The 25,991-nt window shown below is 34.0% G+C and overlaps 1 protein-coding gene across 1 annotated transcript in view; it reads right to left on the bottom strand.

Moving 5' to 3' along the window:
* Positions 1 to 6,962: 6,962 nt before the first annotated feature.
* Positions 6,963 to 25,991, bottom strand: part of TMEM170B (transmembrane protein 170B) — a 33,019-nt gene continuing 13,990 nt past the window's right edge. The window contains exons 2-3 of the mRNA XM_039858079.1: positions 21,784 to 21,954; positions 6,963 to 15,274 (exon numbers count right to left, since the gene is read on the bottom strand). Coding sequence (XP_039714013.1) covers positions 15,144 to 15,274; positions 21,784 to 21,954 — 302 coding nt within the window. The 3' untranslated portion in view covers positions 6,963 to 15,143. The remainder of the gene's footprint in view (positions 15,275 to 21,783; positions 21,955 to 25,991) is intronic.

Consider the following 25,991-nt stretch of genomic DNA (forward strand, 5'->3'; position numbering starts at 1 on the left):
GAAAAGAGAGATAAGGGGCTCAATAGCAACCAAAATAACACAGCAACTCAATTTACAAAGGAAAAATACATTAGCAGCATGATTCTTTCTGCTGTGGGCAATTAGGGCAGTGTGGGCTCAGGGATCCTGAGAAGGGCAAGCAGAGGACCAGGCGGCATGCCTATCAATGCAGCTGGAAGATGGTCCTACTTATATTGCAGATCAGAATGGTCCCCAAGTGCACAGCTTTAGTATGTCTGTAGCCCTGTTTTTTTTCCCCCACAGCACAGGTGTTTTACGCATTATTGTACTGTTTAAGCCTTACGACAACATAATGAGGTAGCTTTGGAAATCATTTCATATATGAGGAAACCAAAGTTCTAAGAGGTTAACTCTCTCAAGATCATAAAATTGAGTGGCAATAAGAAGTGGCAGAGGTGGGATTGTCTCACAGATTCTGATTCAGAAGCCCTTGGTTCTCTCCCACTAATATCAGGAAGCAAACACTGAAACGATGTGAAAGCAGACGACAGCACCCAATCGTTCGTTTCCCTCTAAGTTCAGATGGAAGTGGATTTTCCTTTCTCAAAAAGTTTCAATGGTTTTCCTCTGCCTATAAAATTCAAGTTTATATACTCAGTTCAGGGCTCTCACACTAAAGAGACATTTTCCACTCAAATGGCTAACCTTTTAATCAGCTCTTTGTTCTACTTCTGTGGACATGCTTGCCACATAGGCCGAAAGGCAGGGTGACCTCAAGATCAACTGAAGACTCACCCTCCCCTTTGCTTGTTCTGTCAGGATAACAGATGTATTAAATCTCATGCTCTGTAACTGCCTGTGGCCCATAGCAACTCCCGTGCTCTATAACCGCCTAAGGACAAATTAACCAATCAGCTCGAGCCAACTGTAACTGCGCGGATAAGCTCTATAAAAGCAAGGTTACCCCTGAGCTCAGGGCCAGATCTTCAGAGTGCTAGCTCTTCTGGGACTGCCAATGTAATAAACCCAAGTTCTCCAACTCTCCGAGTGGTGCATGGTTTCGCACCCGTCTGATTTTTCGGCAACAATACCTTTTAGTCTTACCTTCCACTATGTTCCACTTCAGCCTCACCTGTTTGTAACTCATTTTGCAGATCTTAATACTCCACCAGGGTTTCTGTTATTCTCAAACCTAAAGTGTCCATGCCTATCCTTTTCTTCTTCAATATAGGTCACCACTTCTGCCTTTAGGCATATCCTTCGAGTCTTATTCTATTGTCAAGTCATCTGTGAAGCTGTTCCTGACCTTCCCAGCCTTCAGGAGCCTCTCCCTTTGCTAAAATGCTGTGACATTTAGTATGCACCTCTCATTTGACATTTACCAGATGCAACCTTGGCTTTTAATATGAGGATCCCATTGAATAAGACTAACTTGAGCCTGGGTCATGAATAGTGAAACCAGCCAGAGAGGGCTTGGGCCCAGGAAGCTCCAGAATGACATGCAAGTTAAAAAGTAAGTGGCATAGATCTGCCAAACATGATATCATAGGGCTGGGAGAAGGCCAGCATACATTGGAGGACAGAGAGGAACAACACTGAACAGTGGCCATTAAAAAGTTAAAACTTAGATATTAAAACCTTCGGTCAAGTTTTGTGTGATGGTCCAGAGATCTTTGGTTGGGGATGCCAAGTAGAACTTTAAAAATATACCTTGAAATGCTTTCCAGAGACTACAGAATCAGCTAGTGAGATTTCTCATAGTACTATGTAGATTTTTCAGAGTTTGTGGTAATGAAAAAAGCCAATTAGGGTTCTTAACTCAAAGCTTTAAAATATGCTAGTGTGAATTGTGACAGAAATATAGAAGGCGAATTTTATCAAACTTATTTGTCCGGGGAATTCTTTTTCTTAAGAGCCTCTCCCACTTAGTGATTTTTAGAATAAACTTAATAAATGCTGTTCACATTTATTGTGACCCATGTTTTGTTGTGGCTTAAAAAGTGGTAAGACTAGGAAATTTTACAGCAATCGAGTCTTACTTTTACCAAATTTGTCACTATTTTAAAAACTAGAGCTATTGGTAGCTTTGAACCAAAGTATGAGTCCAGTCCGAATTAGTAACAGCCAAGATAACCACAGAATTCTTTGAGGTGCACATCATGAAACTGGAACCCTATCAAATGATTTGATATATTTCTCAAGTTGACATCTAATATTTTCCAATATTAAAAACACTGAATAGGTATTTAAGAAAAAAACAATTTTTAGTTATTAACTTGATTGTCCTCATATTAGCTTATGGAAAAAGCCCTGCTTTTGTGACAGAACCTATTTCAAGTGCTTATTTTTTTAACTTTTGGAAACATTCTTTTGAAAAAATCTTATCTACTTGATCCATCTCGATTCTCTACTCTGCATGTAAAGAAATCCTTCAGCACTTGACCACTTTTGCCTCCTTACAGGTATGGTGAGTGAAGACAAAGTTTATATATATTTCAGAAAGAAATGCTTTAAAATATAAAGCGATATTTAGAAGGGGTATAAATTTCAATGTCAGAAAAAAATTCTCTTGGGGTTATTCACCAATTTATTATCTCTGCCTTTTGTCTCTTCCATTGTGGAGGGGTTGACACAATGTTGACCTGGTCTTTATTTATGGGCACTGTTGTAATCTAAATTTTGTTTCAAGCTTTTAATAGTTTCCCCAATATAGTTTCTAATGCCACAGATTTCTGATGTCATGGGTGGATATGTTTTAACTTGATCCTGATTCTGAAGTTAATCAACATGTTATTCATTTTTTCAATCATAGCCAACCAACCTGCTGCTGACATACTGCAGGCCCTAGTCTACAGATGTTGCTAAAACACTGCTTCCTATTTCTATGATACCCAAATTACACTTTTTTTCTTTCAACCACTTTGGACTCAAAATGTCCAGGAACTGTTAAATGTCTTCTTTGACTTGGTAACTTTTCCTGTCCAGATGATTGGTGGCGTGCATTGAACCAGTTAAGATGAAACTAGAATCTCTGAAAATCATGCTGTTTTATTTATGAAAGAAATAATCTGCTTAGTTAAGCTAATCTTGGAAAACGTTAATTAAATATGGTGGCGTTTCTATTGATATGAGCATTCTATCGACACTGGCATATAATTCTTACGACTGAAGACATCCATGACAAGTAAAATATTCCTGATAGAAGAGAACAGGTTAATTCCCCAATAAGATCTTGCGAGAACACATTTGGGCCTCTCTGTGTCCTTTCTTAAAGATTCTTAAGTCAAAGCATTATGTCAGGACAATCGGTTAGTCATGGGTTACCCAGGAAGCAATCAGTTTCCAAGGGTAGCTCTTCAGGCCTCTGGGAATTACCTGAGTCCAGGCAACTAGGCTGCTGTGGCCATTTCAGGTCTATTCTTAATTATTAGCATGTGTCCAAACAGTTGTTCAGGTCTCATAAAAGACCCGTGTTTAATCAGGTATAATGCTTCGATTTTTTTTTTCAAGGCATTTTACATTTTCCCCAAATAAGTACAAATTGTGAGGATAAAATGAAATTATTGATGTGAAAATGGTTTGAGGGTAAAAGTTGAATACTAACATTACCTATTTCCTAAAGATACTAATAAAAAACAGAAGTTATGGTTTAGATTTGAAATTTTCATGCCTTTCATTCATCTTGCAAAAAGTCCCCAAGTTAAACAAGCTTCAAGTAAGAAATCTGAAGATGGACTAAAACCGAGAACTATAAAGAATATGGCAAATGTCAAGTTTATGATGCCAAACTGGTCCTGCTCTAGGAAAGTCCAAGAATAATAGACCTATATTGATGTTGTCCCATTAAGTTTCAACCTACATTTAAGAGAAGACAAAAGGAGCTAATCCATTTCCATATTTATTGCAGAATAAATTGGCATATGGGGTCTCATGCACACCAGGGATCAGAACAAGAGAGAAGACCCAGGTCTGATCCCTTCTTCACTCAGCAAACATGCACAGGGTTTTAAAAAGTCTGAAGTCTTCAAAATTGTTCCGTTAACCCTATGTCTCCCACCCATCTCTGTACCTTCTCTTATTTTCTACATCAAAGATAACACAAGTGTCTTCTTGTATTACACCTTAAGAGTCACCTACCAACACCAAATCACACACACACACACACACACACACACACACACACACACACAATAAAAATAAGCAAAAGGAACAAGAGAGGAGTTATGAAAAATCTGTCTTCTCTGATCTCTTAAGTTCAGCCTTGATGTAAGACTTAGAGTTCATGGGCATGTTTGCTTCCATGGCTGCCATAGACCATGCTGTGTAATGAGACTTGTGCTTTTAAGGTCAGAAACTCTGGAGCTGAAAAGACCAACACTTCTCTGAATTTGAACTATCGGCTGTCTCCCAAGAACAAAAAACAAAACCAAGAAACCCACTTGCAACAGGATCTGAGCTGGTTGATGACTGTACACAGCTGACAGGCGAGTCACGACCATATTTTGGGGGATTTAATTTACGCTGGCTGTTTTGGCTTCCTCATCTTGGACATATTAGGTTTAGAGAATGCAAAGAATTTGCTAGCCGAGCAAATTTATCCATTCTGTTTTCTAACCAGCTCTTTCCCGCTGAGGTATGTTTGTAAAAAGTTCCCTCAGCAGACTTTGCTGCCAAAGCAGCATACAATTCAATGGGACAGTTTAAACCTGAAATAAATCCTCTCTGAAAATGCACTGTGTGCTGTATGGAAACAGAATCTGGCTCTTTGAAATAGAGGTGTCTAAACTTAGTACCAAAATATATGGCAAAATCCAGAACTACATCATCCTCCCATGGCCACACAACACAGAGGAAGAAGTCAATGAGATAAAAAAAAAAAAAAAAAGAGGATATGCTGAGTACTCATTACATGTGACATATTAACCCATTTACTGATGAGAAAACTGATGATCACAGAAGTAAAATAATTTAGTCAAGTTCAAATCCTAAATGGCAGAACAGGAATAAAACTGTCTCAAGATGCAACAAAGCTGTGTTATGTTGTCTTATTTCCTTTTTTCTTAACAAGTTGATGCAAATGTGTAACAATGTTACTAAAGTATAAACTATTTAACTAGATAAAACCCACTCCACTATTCATTAAGAATTCGAATGACAGATTTAAGAAAAAACATATAAATCAAGGTCCGGATTAATGACTTACCAAAATCATACAATTAATGTTATTTTCTAATTCACAAACAAACCTTGAACACTGTATTTTAACATTCTTTGGGAAGTTAAATTTGTTAGTGATAACATGTAGAAAGTTTTGATTTTTCTTGAATTTCATTTCCTCATGCATATTTTATTAGAAAACATTAACATTACATATATCAGAATATATATGTAATATATAACATTACATATTCTGTACATTACAGAAATGAAGTACAAACTGAGTTAAGGATTTTAGCTAAGAATGACCAAGACAAAAGGGGTGAAAAAAATAGAACCACTACACCATCTAGTGATGAAACTCTTGCTTTGCAAGAAAAGCATCTGAGTCAATTCAATTTTGCAAATTAGTCTGAGCCTGAAGAATATTCATGAAATAGGCCAAAAGAAAGAAGTCTGATAACAATGAACAAAGGAAAATTAAGGGCAGATAAACAGGAACAGTGGAATGGGATCAATCTCTGTCAACATTCCATTAGAAGCTGGATGTGAACCCAAATTCTGCTCCTCAAAGATGTCTTAAGTCGCTTTTTGCTCGGTACTCTAAAACTTTAGGTACTATTTTATGAATTAACAAGGGTTCTATTTCAAAACATAGATAAGTATCTATTCAGTAAGTCTGAGATATTCTTCTTCCACAAGTCAAACTAGGAATCATTCTCCACCATAAAGCCAGTGTTAAGACCCGAGCATCTTTCTTCTTGATTTCATTTCCCTCTGGTCTTGATCTACCTAAGTGGAAATAAATCTGAAATTCAATGCTTTCTTTCAGTGCCCAGTATCAAAATACCCAAAGATAGCTTACCTATTACAAAGACATATAGAAGTATTACTTGAAGAGCCAAAGATAATACAATCAAAATAGAACATTTCTTTTTAATCTCAAGATTTACATTTTGTTCAAGAACTTTTTCAGAATCATGGTCAGGAAGGAAACATATTTAAAAATTTTATAATTCTATGGTTAAAACACCCACCCAGAAAGAAATACATTTCAACTTAGTAATTACATAAAATATGTCAGTGTATGTGAAAAAAAAATGTTTACTTCCATTTTGCTTGCACAATTTTTAAAGTGAGGCTAGTTTTTATTCCGGCAGGGTTGTAATACATTGATTGGTTCTGTCAGTTCCAATCTTTTCTCAGGCAGGAGAATAGTTAAGCTTAGTTGTACCATTCCTTAGAAATCCCTAACAAAAATTCAAAATATGATAAATATGACAATACAAATCCTGAGTTGATAATTCTTTAAATCTCCCTAATGCCAACCTATCTTCAATAATAAGATCTCATCTCATTACAGGTTAAGAGCTCCCAGAATATGCTGTAGAAACCAACATTGCATGGTAAGAACACAGTAAGAGAGTAAGAAAATCCCAGCTCAGGTCAGCACTATTGGCTATGTGACCTTAATAAGTTTCTCATCTTCTCTGAACCTCAAATTCTTCATCTCTAAAGTGAGGATAAAACACTTAACTTTAAGGATTACCATAAGTACTAAAGAATACATATGAAGTGTAATGAACACTCAATAAGTGGTAGTCATTTTTTATTAAAAGAGACAGTATACATTTTAAAACAGTAACTCTTAGAAGTGGATGATTATGTGGCCTAGGACTGGTCCAAGGTAAAACTATAAACCAAGCCAAGTTTACCTTTTCAGCACTACCTCCAAAATTGATATGCAAAACTGGTCCAGAAGAACTGATAAAAGGGTCAGAAAATATTTGAGTCTACAGTGAATGAGCTGAAAAGACATGTCATCAAGAATCAAACACCCCATAAAGCTTTTAAAGACAGGTTTATTTATATATAAGTGCATGAAATTGAATACAGAAACTTTATTAAAATACTGTATATTACAAATTTTTAATCCAATAAATTCTGTGTAATGACATTTAAGTGCTGGATTCACTTTTAACAGTTGTTTATGTATCAGTAAAGAGTTCACCCTGTATGTTACAAAGAGGAGAGACACACATGGACCTCAGAAACGGTCCTGTGATTAGACAGAAGATGATGTGAGTTGTGTATCTTTTTTTGAAGCAATAAATGGGAACCTAGATCTTGTCTTTGCATACCAACTTTCCATAATCAAAAATAACTTGCATATGTTTATTGCTGCCCATTTAAACAAAATGAGTGGTAAAAATAATTTAAAACAAAGATCAACATCTCTAAGACTAACCTGATGCTTACTACAATTAAAGTAATTAAAATCCACTGCAAAATTTGTTCTCCAGGAAATTATGCTATATACACAATGAGATTTATACATGAATTGGGAAATTATAAAATTGCTTATATAAAATTAAAAATCAATAGTATACAATATTTACAGCTTGTTAGGTATTATACATAAACATAGTTTTTAAAAAATAATCCTTCAAAATTAAACTGTATTATGTAAACATGCAGTACACATACTCATACAGTGTAGTTTATAATCTTAACAGAAGGGGGAAATTGTGTTCACATAACGCAGGGTACTTCATCGGATATACCTTTGTTTTTGTGCGTTATCCCTCCAACGTTTATTCTTCCTGTCTTTTAAGCTTCACAGTACGTTAAATATTTCAATAGTAAAAATAAATCCCTGATGGTAAACATATTTCTAAAGGTTACATCGTGTGTCTGCCCTTGTACTACAATATAAAACTAACATTGTTCACACTAGAATCTCTACAACAAAAGTAAATTTTAAAATCCCACATTTGTCTTGACTACATTTTTCCATTTCTAACTTACTTGAAAAAAAAAAGACAAATACATCATGAAAATGTAATGAAATTGTCATCTGTCATTGTCAATGGCAACATATCTGATTTTTATTAAATCATGAGGAGCTAATTCAATTACACCATTCCTAAACTCTGAATCCTAAATAACAGATGTACCAATCCTGAATCACACTAAATTCACTTTGCAAAAGTATCTTAACTTCCAAGGCATCAAGACATCACTTAGCTTTTAAAAACTGTACTGTGGGTAACTAAATGATTCATCAGTGGTCTGAGAGTTAACATAATTTGAAAGTGAGTCCTTTAATACCTATCTGGTAAACTATGTTTTTGATATTTAAATAAATACATCTTAGTAGATTAATTTTGAGATAAAGTTGATCCCCTAATCCCAGGATGACTAGATTCAGGGGTTAATACTTTATGGTAGAATGATATACATTTTACCAAGTTATATGACTGAAATGAAAAATACTGTGGCATCTGATATTGTTCATCTAAATGTGTAGAGCTTGTGTGTGTGTGTGTGTGTGTGTAGAGGGCAAAAATTTAAAATTCCTCCATAGTAAATGCATCCGATATCACAAAGTACTAAGAAAGTGTCAACAGTCAGACTATCAACTCATCCAGTATTGAAAGTCAATTACTTTTATTATTATTCAAACACATGCCTCTATTTTCCTTTCTTTAAAAACTTTAAAATGTTCTTTCTCACAGATACTTAGTGATGATGTGTAAATACTTTAAAAACAAAGGAAACTTTTCATCATCAGTAGTACTATAAAGTTAACATTCATTTATACAAGGCGCTAAAAAAAAGTGATGCTTTTTAGAAATAACCGATATATAACATATTTTGGAGAAAAGGTGTTACTGTTACAGTAATTATGCATTAGAGTTCTTCCTATATATTTATATTATACTGCTTTCCAGTTTCAGTTCCATATCTAAATGCATTCCCAAAAAGGGGGCAGTCATGTTGTCACTGAGGGGAGATTCATGTGGGTACAGTATAGAATCTAAAAAAACATGTAAGAGGTTCATGCTCTCTTGACTTGCCTATAGTATTTATTTTTCAGTAAGATTATAGTTGCATAACCATAAGGTGTTAAGAACATTCTCTTCTAAACTAGGACTTCTGATTCTATCAACAAACTGTACATATGTTTAAACTATAACATATGACATCTGAATGGAAGGGGGAGAGAGATTTTTAAGAAAATGCTAAATTAGTTCTCAAAATCAAAAAAGGGCTATTATAAGTAACTTCAACATATGTGCAATAAATGTAAAGAATATGAAAATGAGTCCCCAAAACTCAAGGGAAAAGATGGTTACAGTTCATAGCTCAGTTCACTCAGAAATTTGGGTGTTTCCACTAATTTAATAAAGTATTAACTGGTACATCTCCACATTTATTGAAAATAATTTATATATTAAGCACTACTTCCTCCAAACATTCACAGATACAGTTTTAGATAATTTACTCAGCAACCTCCTCAAAAACATTATATTGCCTATACTAAACAGAGATCCTTAAGTTAGAAAGGCAAACCTACCACCACACACACACACAAATGTAATACGATTTCGAAATGCTTTGTGGTAAGTTATGTCTCACATATAAAAAAAAACACAGCATTTTGTAAACATGCAGTACACATATTCATACAGTGTAGTTTATAGTCTTAATGGAAGGGGGGAAACTGTTCACATAATGTAGGGTCCTTCCATCAACTATGCCTGTATGTTTTTGTGATACCCCTCCAATATTTCTTCCTGTCTTTAAACTTAAATCTACTACAAAATGCTACCACATGTTTAAAAATTTTTATCATTTTTAATCAAACAATGTCCTTTTTACCCCGGAGAGTCTCCCATAAGACGTTATAAAAAGGACTGAAAACTGCCAGCACTTGTCTGGGAGAAAGCCACCCTTCCAGCCCTCGCCCTGAAGCCAGACAGTTTCGTTCCTCCCCTTGTGTCCCTGGCACCTTTCAAGCTGCTGCCCCAGCACTGGAGCTCAGAGTGAGTGAGTCCGTTAGTGAGCACAAATGGCACCTCAAGAAAACTTAAGAGCAGTTAAGAGAATAGTAATGCTTCAATAACAAGTGAAATGGAACTCAGAATTAAAGATCTGGAATCTGAACTTCCCAAAATAAAAACTCAGGAAGATTCTAATAAAATAGAAATAGGAAAATATAAGCAACTCTACCTAGAGGAATTAAAAGTTAAAACATCGCTGGAAATAAAACAAGAATAAACGTAGGATAACAGAGATCAGTACCGATGTCTAGTGAAGAAACAGCAGAACAGATCTTTACTCAGCACTCATTAGGTGGTCTTATTATTGACCATTTCCTCTAGGATCTATTGATGAGTCAAGTCGATATCAAGATCTAGTTTTGAAACCAGGACAAGTTTTTACTATTTTAGAAATAATAAAAATTTATATGCTGTACTCTTTACATAACATTTTAATTGTTTTTTATTAAACCTGACATGTAAAAATCATTATTAAAGGAAAATATTGTGTAAAACAAAGGAGAGGTAAGGGAAATTATGAGACCGTTTAATTGCTAGTTAGTTTTAACTACTGAGATTCTCACTCCAATTATTAAAAGAAATAGCAATTATTAAAAGAAATAGCAATTTACCCAAGCGTTGCCAAACTTCTCTGCAATCGAGGTCTATTAGAATTTCTTCAGTAACTTGCCACATTCTTCACATTTTAAAAATGACTCTTTGAAGAGATTCTGAATAAGACGTTCTGAGAGAATTTGTAATAGCTAAGTGAAGTACTTTGAAAATATTTCAGAAAGTACTCTTAGCATCTTGTTATTTCTTGAATTGTAAAATGTACATAAATTTAAAATAACATTATTTCTTTTAAGTTAAAAAAAAAAAAACCACACAACCAAACAAACAGCAACTAGAGCTTAAGCACCTTGGTCCATGGAAAGAAGGACCTGGTAGACACTGAAGCTCAGCTTTATTTCCCTAAAAATTTACACTACATTGTGAAACCAAAATCCAAGGTGTGGAAGAGAGGTGGACATATGGAGAAGACACTTCTCCAAACATTAAACAAGGATAATGAGCTGCATGTAGTAGAGATTCAATGAATGTTGGCTGAATGAATCTAAGAGAAGTAGCAGGATAAGGTAAAGGAGTAAATGCTGGCTACTTCTACCTTTTTCCTATTTTGACCAGTGGTAAGCACAAACTGTAATTTAATCCTGTTTGTTCTGGCCATTTCCACCACCACCAACTCCCAAAAGTGCTCTTAGATAAATATCTACTGATTAAAAAAAAAAAGAGGTGGAGAAAAGTAAAGGAAACAAGATTATAAGAGAAATATTTTAGTTTTCTCTTCTTAAAATATATGGAGAGAAATGTGGAAATGGAAGAAAATAGACAAATTTTATAAAACAACTTATCAATATAATGATTGGTATTGTAAAATATAATTTTAAAAAATTCTAATGACTATTGATCATTTACTGTCAAACATATACTGCTTTGCCATTCATAAACAAAAAGGTCAACAAGTGACGGTGCCTGGATTCAAATTTATGCGTCTGGCTTAGATTCTAGTATTCTCTTTACTATGTCACAGCAATGCTATCTCAGTTACTGAAACTCCATTTGGTGAATAAACTGGGAAAATCAGAACTTGGTGGGAAAAAAACAGGACTTGAACTCTCAACTAGAATCAGAAAGCAAAATGTTGTCCCAATCTTTTTAAGATTTAAAATCATCTTGCTAGCTCTTGGTGGACTCAAGGGCAGGAATCCTATCTTAGTCATTCTTGTACTTCCTACAGGAAATACTTGGTACAACGCTTTGTACACAGTAGATCCATCAAAAATGTTTAAAAAATTGAATTAGTTGGTTTGTTGATTATCATTGTGGGCATGGTAACATGTCAGCTCCACTCTCATCTAAATTAAAGCTCTCTGAAGACCTTTTCCAACAATGTTCTTTGATTTCAAATTATCCCTGTTCTTTATATCATACATACAGGGCAGCTCATTTCTTTCTCATTTACAGTATAAACAAAACCCTTTTATAGAGTAGTGGAAATATATGCTACAAATACTAAGACAGTACATTGGGTAACAAACTATATATTTTTGGTAAACATTAAGATCTAAAGTAAGAATAAATAAGCTGCACGCATTGAACACAGTTGCCATTTAGGACTTTCCGTGTTCTAGGCAACCAATGGAATCATTCCGTGGGACAAATTACTTCACCTCCTCCATTTAAAGGTTCTAAGCATTATTTGTAGCTTAAATGAGGCCCCCTGACTAAACTCTGATCTATGGACTTCTAACCAGCATGTTAAATAATAATTAGTTTGGGGAATCTTTTCTTTGGAGAACTGATTTCACTGTCAGCAATATCTAACTAAACATTTTTTTAAAGTGAAGAAGTGTTAACTGCAGAGGATTCCCCCTGTCTTTTCTGCATTTATCACAAAAAAAAAAAAAATTACTGCTAAATCACATACACATTTTAAGAAGGTGTAACACAAATATATCAATAAGGGCTTTTGTCATAGCACAAACAAGGGTTTCCAGCACTATTAAACCAAGAAAAATCTCTCCAAATTAAAAAAAAATCTCAAACATCCTCAAAACTATTTAAAAGATTCTTCAAATAAACAAATTCTCCACTAGAACAAAAGCTTTCCAATTAGACTGCATTCATATATAGCAGCTTTATATATCTGTATATAATGATATATATGTGTGTAGATATATATCATTAAACGTTTCTTGTCTCTATAGGAAAACCATCAACTTTTAAAAACATCTCAGCATAGAAATAGCTATTCAGATAATTTCATCAATTCACACTATTTAACTGTATTTCAAAACATCGAATGAGTGACAGTTGTACAAAATCTCAATGGAAATAACTTCGCTGAAAACAGTGAAGAAACCAAAAAATTCCCCCAAAAGTTAAAAGTACACACGTACGTGCACACACACACACACACACACACACACATTCACAATTCATAACAGAAAGCAACTTGATAATGAGATTAGGACATTCTACAAACTAATTATACTTCCATTCTAGAGTAAAAACAGAAATTTAAATCTCTTTGGTCCATGCACTCAAACACTTAATGCATCCATGCTATTTTCTGGTTAATTCTGGATTCTGAATCATGTATTCCATATTACCTTATCATGATAATTTCCTTAAATCATGACATAACCATATGTTAAAATAAATATTCATTTTGTAGATCTTCAACATATTATTCTTAATAATATCTTGAACACTGTTATTAACAGAATAGCCAAAAAGAAGAACACAATTCAAGTCTAACAAAAAAGGAGAAATCAAACTGATTTAGAAAATTAATGCCTAAATTTAATTTGGGAAAACATCAAGCATATAAAAACACACAAAAATAATTTCAGGGTTATATATAATAAAAAAAAATCAATTTTAAGGTTTAATTCAAAGATCTCTAAGAATGCATAGCTGCTAATTGTTTTTCCTTAAAACAAATTTCCAAGCCACAGCATTAGAATACCCCACACACACCAAATTGGCTTTTCCTCACTCTTCACTGTTGAGTTGTTGATATAATCTGCTTTTTAGTGAAGGAAAAGCGGTGCGGGTAACAGAGGTCTTAAATTTGAATGAGACTGAACAGAAACCTACTTTTTTTTTTTAATTTTTTACCAAATCAGGTTATAAAACAGTGTGCTAGAGTGTACAGATTATTTTTCTGGATTGTCCTTAACTTTATATTCTCTGTGGTGGCTCTTCTAGTTATAATTGTACCTGGTCCTAAAAAGATCTCGGTAAGAGATAAGTTCAACCAGGTTCTATTTCCCTTACTTCCTGTACTCCTAAAAACAAGTATATATTGCCAAAACCTCTTAAAATATTTTATACTAAGGACTTTTTCATTTCTAATAAATGTTGTCACACATTCTAAAAAACTTAAATAACAGCATAAATCAAGAACTGAACAACTAAAATGAATCACTCAAATATATATTCAGTACTGTTTTGATACACTGAGCTGTGTTGTCAAATTTTAAAATTATTTACTAAATTCCCCAATTTTTACTTAGTGAAATTATGTTACTGCATGCCCAATGTAAGATAGTTTTTATTACTCTTCCTATATGACTTACTTATCTACAAACGAGGCTTTTTGTTTTCACAGCCTAATTTAGGCCACTCTTTAAATATAGTTAAAACTCCAGAATGAAAGATTGTTTACATTTTGTCAAAAGTCAAGAAATATTCAACAGGTAATATAATCCCACTGAGATACTAGTTATAAAGATGTTTTCTTCATGAGATACATGACAAAAACTTTCTTTAGAAGGGTCAAAGAATGCAACATGCATTTTAGACTTCTTTTCTAACAAAATTTATCAGAAAATTTTCAAATTACATTTTTATGACTCACAAACTATCATCAATGTGTGTGACCCATAAAGTTTTTGAATTCATATCAATAGAACATTTATGTATGAGGGAAATTATTAAAAGAGTGTTATTTAAGTGAAAAGGATGCACCCTATAGATCTACTTTGAGTCCTTAAGAGTTTAGCTAGTTTTCCATTAAGTATTATTTTCCACATCAATTAAATAACAATAATGCCTAAACGTATTAAAGCCCTAATCCCAAAAACATTCAACATCAAAAATCAAATAATTTATCTCATATTAAATGATTCGGTATTCAGCACTCATACAGGATTTAGCGTTACCAAACAAAAATCTCACTATATTACCTGAATTCATGTCAAACATGTTCACAGCACTCATCTAAATCTACACTTGCAAATATTCACATGATCAATTTATAAAAAAAGAAGAGAGTTTGGCACATATTATCAATTCCTCAAAACATCCCTGTAACTTAACACAATACTGTTAAAAACAATGATTCAACACCAATGTTAACCTGATTTGGCAGCTAAACAAGGTGCTTTTTCTTGTAGCTTTTCATAGTGTAATTCGCCTTGCCTGGGACAGAGGCACATAAGGTGCAGTGCGGTAGTGCAATCACTTGAACACCAGAGGGCAATCTTTCCACACAGCTCAAGGCCTTATGTTCTGACCTGCTCCTTCCAAATTCTTGGACAATTTCATGCCTGCTTGTTAACAATGCCATTTTCAGAGAATCTGTACATCTGTTTCCTTATGTGAAGTTAAGACATTCCCACAGAAACCTCAAAGTGTGGCGAGTATCCTTGAAAAGGAGATGATTAATGTCAGTACAGTCTGTCCAACACCCCATACCAGCGCTTCCAGAGGCGCCATGTTCTTCCCTGCTACTCTGTAAATGCCCGCTACTGCTGCACCTGGATGAGAAACGAGGGAGAGAAACAATAACATGTTCATTCATTTTATAATACACTGCATAGTCGTAACTTAAGAAAACAGATTTCATTTTATAAATTTTCTAAGCAGTTTCTATATAATTGGTAAAAGTTATACTTTACCATACATTTACCCACTAAATTGAAAAACAGCATTTTCCATTCAACCACAATATACATAGTATATGTTGCTTGCTTGATATCAAATATGTTCATTAAAAAATGAGTAATTCGTTATTTTATGTAATCTCGCCTGGGCATTAAACTGACCAGAATTCAACAGCATTTTTATAAATATATGATACACTGATAATTATAAATAATAATACAGAAAATTACATTTAATGTAATTTCTAAATGATTCTTCCAGTAAATTTTTAAATGTCATATAAACTATCAGAATACTGGATAAATTCATTTCATAATGTAGCATGTAAAATAGTTTATTAAGCTTTTTAAAAACATTTTTATTAAAATATAGCTAACATACAATACTATATTCATTTCAGGTATACGGCAGAGTTATTCAACATCTATATACCTAAAGAAGTGATCACCATGGTAAGTCCAGCAACCATCTGACATCGTATAATGCTATCACAATATTATTGACTATATTCCCTATGCTGTACATTGCACCTCCATTACTTATTTGTTTTACACCTGGAAATTTGAATCTCTTACTCCCTTTCACTTTTTACTCCCTTTAAAAGTTTTTTTCAATTACAATTGACATTCAATATTATTTTATATTAGTTTCAGGTGTACCACAGAGTGGTTAGACATTTTATTAAGCTTTTTAATAAAGCATAAACTGTAAGGTTATTTGGAGACTACTATTATGGCATCTAATAAAAATGGAAGATGAACTTGACCTCTATTTTAGGAAAAACATTTTAGATAATGTGCACTTTTGAGAGTGAGCAGCTCTCAGAGCTACAAGAAGCCTCAGAGCCCATCTGATTCAAGTCTTCTTATTAATACAGCATACACAGTGGTGTGGTATTCAGGTGGCTAATTTTAAAAGTATATTCAGAAATCATAAAGGAAGAAACATTTAAATTATAGTATTCCACCTCACAGCCTGAGATGGCCTTAAAACTTTTTCTAGGAAAAAAATGTCTACATATCCTAGAATGGTCAAACATATAGAATTAAGAACAGAAATGAATTATTCAAAGGCACTGTATTGACAATTATTTAAGAAATCTATTCATAAAAATTATCTAAGGATTCTATAATTCGCTTAAAATCTCCTAAATCAAAATTATTATATTCCTCTATAATAGCTATAAATGAAAAAACTAAATTATTAACTAAGCCAAGGGCCTTCATATGTGTATTTTAAGAAAATTAAAAATGAATAGTGTATTTACTGTACACTATGTGTCTTAATAGGAACTTTAATATTATCCTATTGAAATATCATACCACCCCTGAGTATTATTACTTAATTTAAAGATGAAAAAAAGGAAGTTTGGAGAGGTTCAAATACTAGCCTAAGGAAATATAGTAAGTACAAGAGCTTGAATTTCAATCCAAGTTAGTCTGTACATAAATCCCCCATTCCACCATTTCATATTTATACCAAGTAAAAAAGAGCACAAGGAATTCAGATAATAATAAAGTAACTGATAATCATCTCGACATTAAATAAAACTTCTACTGGCACCAATAAGCTTCACTTATATAACTGCTCATACCCTCAAATTTTAGAATTGGATGACATTCTTCAAAAAATTCAAAGATCTCATGCTTTCTTTTTTATCAGATATTATGCTAAAATAAACCTGAGAAAATACTGTTTTTATTCAGATTTACCCTACATTTCCCTGACTACCTTCAATTTTAAAAATCACAATTTGTTCTCCATCTCTCCAAGTTCTCCAGCTCTAAGTTTTAAAAGATGATCCAAGAAGTAGAAAATCTAAGCGATTACTAGCTCAGGCTGCCTGAGAAATGACAAACAAATTTATCAGTTCAAACATCTCATGCTTATACAAGGTTAAAAGCATGGGTTTTGGATTAAAACCCAAGCTCCACTACTTAGCTGTTATATTAGGCAATCACTTAACCAACTGTGAAATGGGTGCTTCACTTCATCAACTGTGAAATGGGTGGGTGTGAAAATTAAGAGATAATACTTGGAAAGTGCTTAGAATAATGTCTAGTCCTACTATGTACTCCAAATTTTGGTTAGTAGTTGTCATAGTAGAAAATGATATAGGAATTTCCAATCAGTGATTCACCATTCAATAAATGGTGTTAGAACAACTGGTAGTCATTTGGAAGAAGTAAATTTAGGTCCTTCATACCATTGCTCAAAATAAATTTCAGAGGAATTAAAGAACTAAATGTTAAAAATAAAACTACGATTTTAAACTTTAAAATATAATGTTTATGATCTAGGAAAGGAGGTCAGCTTAAGGCCACCAAAAAAAAAAAAAAAAAAAGCAAAGCCATAATGGTTTGAATACAAGAGATAGGCTAGAAAAATACTTGCTACATGTATAACAAACTGATGATTAGTACCAAGAATATAAACACACATATACATGGACAGACATATATATAATAATGCAGCATTATTTGTAATAGCTAGAGAAATAAAAACACAAAAACCCCAATGTCCATTAGTCAGTAATGGCCAAACTATACTGAAATCCATACCATGGAACCTGTACAATTTCGAAAGAAAAGCACAGATCTATATGAACAAAGAAAAAACTTAAAACATATCATTTAGGCATAAAAGAAAAATAAAACTATATTCTCTACTAGCACGTAATACATATGTATGTGTGTGTACATATGCAATCACGTATATATGTATGTATGACTAACGTACTGCAGAAACAAAAATCTGGGGGATGCACAACCAAAATGAAAATAGGATTACATTTGAGAAGAACACTAGTTTGGGAGCACTAATCAAAAGGAACTCTTGCCTTATCCATAATGTTTTAAGTTTTACATGAAGAACACAGTTCCATACAGTAGTTCCCCTTATCTGCAGTTTGACTTTCTGTGGTTTTAGTTATGCTTGGTCAACTGTGCTTCTGAAAATATTAAATGGAAAATTCCAGGTATAAACAATTCACAAGTTTTAAACTGCACGCCCTTCTGAGCAGCATGATGAAATCTTGTGCCATCCTGCCTGGGACGTGAATCCCTTTATCCGGCATCTCTACACTGTAGATGCTCCCCAACCATTAGTCATTTTGAAGCCTGCTCGGTTATCAGACCCACTGACACAGTATCATGATGCTTGTGTTCAAGGAATCCTTATTTTACTTAACAATGGCCTCAAAGCACAAGAGTAGTGATGCTGGCAATTCAGATATGCCAAAGAGTAGCTGTAAAGTGCCTCCTTTAGGTGAAAGGTATGTATATATAGGAAAAAACATAATATGTATAGGGTTGGGTACTACCCTTAGTTTCTGGCGTCCATTGGAAATCTGATAGATAAGGGGAGAACTACTGTGTTGATTATGTAATTAAAATTAATTTTAATAATCTTACTTAATTTCTACATCAACTTGCGTAAACTTCCCTACAATTCCAAGAAACTGTCATTTTAAAGGCCAGAATTACTTTTCAATACTATTTTTCAAACAACAATACTTGTATACAATGACAATGTTCACTACACTCTTAATTTAAAATAGCAGAGAATAAGTGCAACTTAATCCAGGTAGCAAGTGCTTGTGGAAAAGGAAAAACTATACATACTAAATGTCAAATGTTTTCTATGTGACTAAAAGACATATATTTATATTTATTATTTTTGTTTCTGTTAAGTTTCAGAGTTAGGGCTTAAATATTTTTGGCTCACTTAAATATTTGAGGACCCAAGAAATCAGTTTAGGGACATCTCCTATATAGGTTTAGAATTTTACTGGAAGTCAGAAGCCATGGAAAGCACAGGAAAAAAAATGAAACAAGAGATGTGACGAGGAAATAACAAGAGTTTCAAGGAACAGACGAGTGAGTACTGAAAACCTTTCTACTTCACTGTCATCTCCTTTTCCAAATAAGCTGACTCCTTTATTTAGTATATAGGTGTTCTGGCAGGGATAAAGTGGATTTTACTTTGGATGGGCCCTACTGTTGAGGAAAAAGACCAAAAAAAAAAAAAAACCTACTGAGTAATCCACTTTTCTTTATAATCTTTCAAGGAACAGAAGACAAGACCTTCGAATGTAGCCTATAATGATGAGGGGAGAAAAAGAAATTTAAAAGAAGAAAGACCACTATGAACTCCAGAGTTTCCACAATCAAGGGAGACATTTAAAACCAATTGCCATTTTCTTTCCAGGGGATAATCAGTTAGGAACCAATTTGTTAGTCACAACTTCCCTCCAAAAAAAGTAGATCTATAAAAGTTCCCACTGCATTCTATCATCTCCCAAGCCAGAGGCAGCAATCAGAAAACACTCTCCCAGTGGAACTCTTAAAGATCTGAAAGAAAATAATTGTGTGTGCCTATTAAATGATTTTTAAAACACTCATATTAGTGAGCAGATATGAAAGAGTATTTATAAAAATATACATATATTATGAAATAACAAATTCCCAAGTGGTACTCATCATCCAGAGGAAGAACAGAATATTACTATTTCCTTTGAAGTTCCCACAGGCCTTCCTCAGTTGCATCCCATTCCCTCCCTGAATTCTGTTTTTATCATTATTTTGCTTTTCTTCAGCTGCTGATATTAGTAAGAATATATATTATTTGATTTTTTAAATAAATGAATTTTATATATATCGATACTGTAAATATTCTATAATTTTGTGCTCAATATTTATGTCTGAAATTATCCATATTGTTGTATATATCTACAATTCAAATTCAATTTAGTTAATACTTCTTAATTCCTCTTCCTTTCCTTTTTTCTCCTTTCTTCCTTACCCTTTCTTCCTTCCTATCTTCCACTGTTCCTCCCTTACTACATCCATCCATCGACCAATATTTATTGAGTATCTATTATATTCTAGGCAGTGTTTTATTGTTGGGGATACAGCAATGATGAAGACAGACAAGGTCCCTGCTCTTTCAGAGTTTTCTCTTGGTTCTTCACATATATTCTATAATCAGCTATAAAATACATTTTCCAAGTGAATTGCTTTGCCCCTTGCCAACCCCATTCAAAAATATGTTTGTTTTCCACAGACTGCAGAATAAAAGTCCAAACTTTCCAGCTGGCCTTCCAAGATTCTCTATGATTTGCCTCCATTCTATCTTTCCAACAGAATATCCTACCACTTCACTATGCACATCCTATGCTTCAGCTAAACCTGAAACAAGTTTAAAACTTGTTTTAAACCTTATCCATGACAAAATGGATGAGGTACCATAAGATAAAGTTATAGGTTGAATGGAACAACAAAAGCCAACAACAAAAACCTAACATAACATGGAAAACCCAAACAGTAAATAAAGGGTGAGAAAACAGACTACTCACTACTTCCCACAACTGTTTTATGATTGTCTTATCAGTGCCACAAGACATAACCAGAGACATGGGAAGAGCTTTCCTCTCAAGGTAAGGTATGCCAATCACTCTGGGAAAAGATGATCGTGGGACACAAAAGGAGAGGCCTTAGAAGAAAAGGACTTCCTCTTACTTCGGGGCTAAGAACTAGAAAGGAAAAAGTCCTTCTTGGAGAGTTTCAAAACAGATCCAATGGTAGCAGTGAGCCACCCCAGACATTTGGAAGCAGGCCAGAAGCAAACAGTAATATAAGCCTGTTATTCAGTGGCAGTGACAGAATCAACAGCAGCATAAAGCAGCAGCCAGTTTCTGGCAGGACCACATTAAGGAAGCAACTGTGGCCACCTCCAGTCTAAACAAGATGCATCTAAATTCTGGCTCAACTGGCAAAGCAGAAACCAGAACTCTTTGAACTCAAGGCTGAAGTTGGGGCTTGTTGACAGTGTTAAGAGAAGGCCAGAAGGAATGAACCTGAGGACTTGTATGAAATGCACATGAGGCAACACAGCATAAAACCTGCAAATAGCTAGAGCATCCTCCAAAGGGGCTAATTTCTAGTAAGCCAGGGGAGATTTATATCATAATTTGTATGTGTCTAAGAAGTGCAATTTTACCTCACAGTCACAGGCAGATGACATATTTTCACTTTTTTCATGACAATTATCACCACCATATTTGTGTGCCTTTCTCCCTTATGAGTTGGTGAGCTCCATTAAAGCAGAAACTACATCCACTATAAGATAAATTTTCCCATGAATTACTTTACCCTTTGCCAATTTTTGCGAGTTTTTGTATTCCCCACAAAACTTTTCATGGTGAGTCTTCATAGTAGAAGTACCAAAACTATTTCACAAATAGACTAATCGTTGCCTTCTAGGTAAAGTGCCATTGGTGCTAAAAATAATATTCTACATAAAAGATTACACTCATGTTACATTTATAATAACCGTAATAGTATATAAAATTCTGTCCTTAAACAAAACAAAATCAACTTACTAGTAATCATTGCTCCAGTTACAGAAGCCAGAAATCCGATGCTGACTGCAATGACAGAGATTACTCTCCCCTGCCTATGCCTCTGTAGCATCACAAACATCAACACTCCTGCAGCACCATGGACAAATAGAGAGGAGAAGAGAGCCCAGAGAAAGATCCAGTACCACATCTCTGAAAGGAAAAGCAAAGTGTTAATAATCCTGTTGAAAAACACCTTAGAAAATTCAATTTAACAAATTGTGGGCACCCATGATTTGGGGAAGGTTAAATGAGGTAATAGATATAAAAATGCCTAGCACGCTTCCTGTCACATAGTAGTACTAAATAAATTTCAATGATTAACATCATCACTAATGCTTGATAGAAAAATAATTCCTTCCATGATGTCAGAAGGTTAAGGCTACACTCTAATCTCCTCTAAATGTCTCCATCATATAGCTACAATAAATCAATTTGTCTAAAATAACCTTAATATATTTTTAAAACTCCTCTGAAATTACATAATTTATTGCTGTTTAATACACAATTTTCTATTTTCCACACAAATAGCAGTGTTAAGATATTTAAAAATCTACCCCTTACTTCAAACCATTCCAGAAATTAGTAATTTTATCTTTCATGATTTTAAGAATTTCAGGCAGTTCCCCTCTTGATTCTCAACTTTATATCCACTACTAAACCATCAGAAATATTTTTTATTTTATTAAGAATTCTTTGCCTCAGGTCATTTTAATAGTCTTTACTGGAAACTTTTCAAGCTCCATTATTCTTCAATACAGCCTCAATTACTACTAATTTATAGAGAGTTGATGAGTACACCTTTCATTCTGTCTCTCTAGTATTCATTCCCTTTCTTTCTGGCAAACTGCTGCCTCCCAGTCGATCCATATTGCCCCCAAGGAGAGTGTTAGTCCTTGCATTAACTCTATCTTCCTAATCATGCTTGCAGTTAGGTAGATGAGGGCAGGCAATTGATCCCAGACACACCAGCCATTCCCTTCCCCTGGGAATTCTGGATTGGGACCAACTGAGTACCTCAGTCTTTGGGTGGCTGAAGCTGAAGGATTCAGGATTTGTCAACAGTCATTTCATAATCACACGATGAAAGCCATGACAGACAATGAAAGAAAAACAGATCCATCAAAGAGACAACTAAGTCCCATTTCAATGATTTTTAAGGCCTGCCACATTACTATCTTTAGATTCAAACTCAATTTCCTTGTAATAAAATTATTCTCTTTATTTAAACTAGTTCAGGTAAGCTTTCTGTTATTTATAACTAAAAGAGCTGACTCTAAAATGTTTAGATGTCATCTTGAAAAGCATCTTTGCTATGCAAACATTCTATAATGCAAAATATCTCATCTGCTATTTGTGCTAGTAATCACTATTAGGTGTAAAAGAAAAGTCAACAATGGTCATAAAATAAGACAGATGAATTACAAGTAGATGAATTAAAACTTATTCAAATATCGTTAGTGTATAGTTATACACTATTGATGGTAATGTAAAATGGTATAGCTGTTATGGAAAACAGTGTGGAGTTTCTTCAAAAAATTAAAAATACAACTACCATATGATCCAGCAATTCTACTTCCAGGTATAGATCCAAAAGAACTGATAGCAGGATTATGAAGAGATATTTGCACATCCATGTTCACAGCAGTATCATTCACAATAGTCAAGAGGTGGAAGCAATTTAAGTGTCCATTGACAGATGAATGAATGAAAAAAAAATGCAGTATATACATAAAATGTAATATTACTGAGATTTAAAAAGGAAATTCTGTCACATGCTACATGAACCTTGATGACTTTATGCTAAGTAAGATGTCAGTCACTGCTTGATTTCACATATATGAAGTCCCTAAAGAAGTCAAATTCACAGAAACAGAAAACGGAATGGTGGCTGCCATCAGCCTGGGAAGAGGGAGATGGGGAGTTGTTGTTTGACCCATTTCCCTTTTACCCCGAGAATACTCGCCAGAGGCACTTGCGGCTGCAGCATTTACCCCAAAATAACTCATGGATTAAGGTCCTAACCTTATCCCCAAAGTCTACCAAGGAATATCTCACTTTTATTATTATTTTTTGTATCACTCTAGTATATCAATAGTCTTTGGAAACAAATGACATCATTCTATTTATAGCATTCTGTTTTTAGTAGTGGTATTTCCATTTACAAAATACAGTAATTCTCGATTGCTGAAAATGTCAAATCCTTGATGTTCCGATTTGTGTTGTGCCATGCTTTGAAATTTACATGAAAAAAAATTATTAAATACTGATCATCATATACATTTGTTATATTAGGATTAGAGACAAGTTCTACTTAGAAATAACTCCAAGAAGTTTTTATATTTTATTTTCACATTGAAAATCATTCAGATTTGCTTCATTCAGCCTCAAAGAGCGTATTTGTGTAAAATTAAATTAACGCTGGCAGCCAGCTGCACTTTTTTTTTCTAAACGGGAAATGAGTTAATGGTTAGAGTTTCAGTGTTGCAAGATGAAGAAGAAATCTGTTACACAACAATGTGAATGTATGGACAGAAATTTAAAAGAATTGTTTTGAGATCATAAATGACGCGGCATTTAAAAACAAAACGAATAAAAATTCTCTTGAGAAAGGAAGGAAGGTGTGGTTATAAAAGGGTAACACTGGGGATCTTTGCAGCAATGAAACTGTTCTTTGACTGTGATGGTGGACACATATACAAGTGATAAAACTGTAAAGAACTAAATTCACACACACAAATTAGTACAAGCATACAAGCAGTATTGCTAAAATCTGAATCAGGTTGGTGGATTGTATCAATGTCAATATCCTAGTTTTGATATACTGTGGTTTTTTTCCAAAGTGTTCTCACTAGGTAAAGTGGATAGAGAGTCCATGGGCTATGTCTGTATTATTTCTTGCAACCGCATGTGAATCTACAGTCATCTCAAATTAAAAAGTTAAATTAAAAGAAAAAGGAAAGGGGATACCAAATTCTTGAGAATTGACCCTTAGGATGAACTCAGATCATTCAAATTCATTTCATTTCATATCTCGCATATTTTCCAATGTATGTTAAAAGTACCATGCATGCTTCCCAATGACCTAAGAGACAGATGTTGGTCATTAAGGAAAAATAGACAAAGTTTGCCTTTTAAAACGTTTTTCTCTTCCAGTTTTCTGGGAAATAGTTTTCATGCTATGGCTCCCAAACAAATGGCTTCGACTTATAATACATACATTAAAGACAAAAAGGCTTAACTTGCTCAGTAAATATTTGTATTATAAAAGATGTAATTTTCCAAATGAACCTAATTTAGAGTATCAGGGAGTAATAATGTGGGGGAGAGCATTTTCATCAAGGGAGCTCTAACACAAGGAAAGGCTCTGCAACACCTAATCCTAACAAGATAAGGCAACAATTTGCCTTGTGTCCTAAGACCACTTCTGATAGCTTATCAGATCTACCTCCCAAAAACATTTTTTTTTTTTTTGCTGTCCTGGTTATACAAGTAGAATGAAAAATTTCTTTACTATATTTAACACTATGAATAAGGGATTATTTGAAATTATAAGTAATGTTCATTGCCAACTACATAGCTATGGACCTCAACAATAAATTTACCTAAGAATTAGGAAAAGTAAATTTTAAGTTTAATGTTTTATAAAACCCCAACGTATCAAAGAATTATACAACTAAAATGGAATTTTAAATGGTCCTTTAATGACCAGTCCAGAATTATCCCTTAAGCAGACTGAGCACACTACAAACTCAGATTGCTACTTTTCTTTAAAAAAAAAAAAAACACACACACATACTATTTATCATGGAAAAAATTAAATTCCACTGAAAATATCTACAACTAATTTAGGTTTCATGTTATTACTATTATTTTGAATTACCTGATTAACACAACCCTGTCAATGAACGGGGCCTCTAAAGACCTTGATCTACTCCAGATAAATGTCTAAGGTTCTACTCACTATTGGAAAACATAGGAAATCTACTGGGTAAGTTCAGGTGAAGAGAATTGCAGGATCCTAGGAGTAGAGCAAAAACAAACACCCAAGAGCCCTAGAGGAAGAACAAGTATTAAGAGAACAGGATTGGAACATCACCATCTTTTCTTAAACTGTCTAGGTCCTACAGCTAACATGAACACCCAGAGGCCCAGTTTTTACTTTTCGTCCCCACTCCACCCAATCCAAG

The sequence above is a fragment of the Pteropus medius genome, unplaced genomic scaffold, assembly GCF_902729225.1.
Source record: "Pteropus medius unplaced genomic scaffold, Ma_sr-lr_union100, whole genome shotgun sequence".
NCBI classification, from domain to species: Eukaryota; Metazoa; Chordata; class Mammalia; order Chiroptera; family Pteropodidae; genus Pteropus; species Pteropus medius.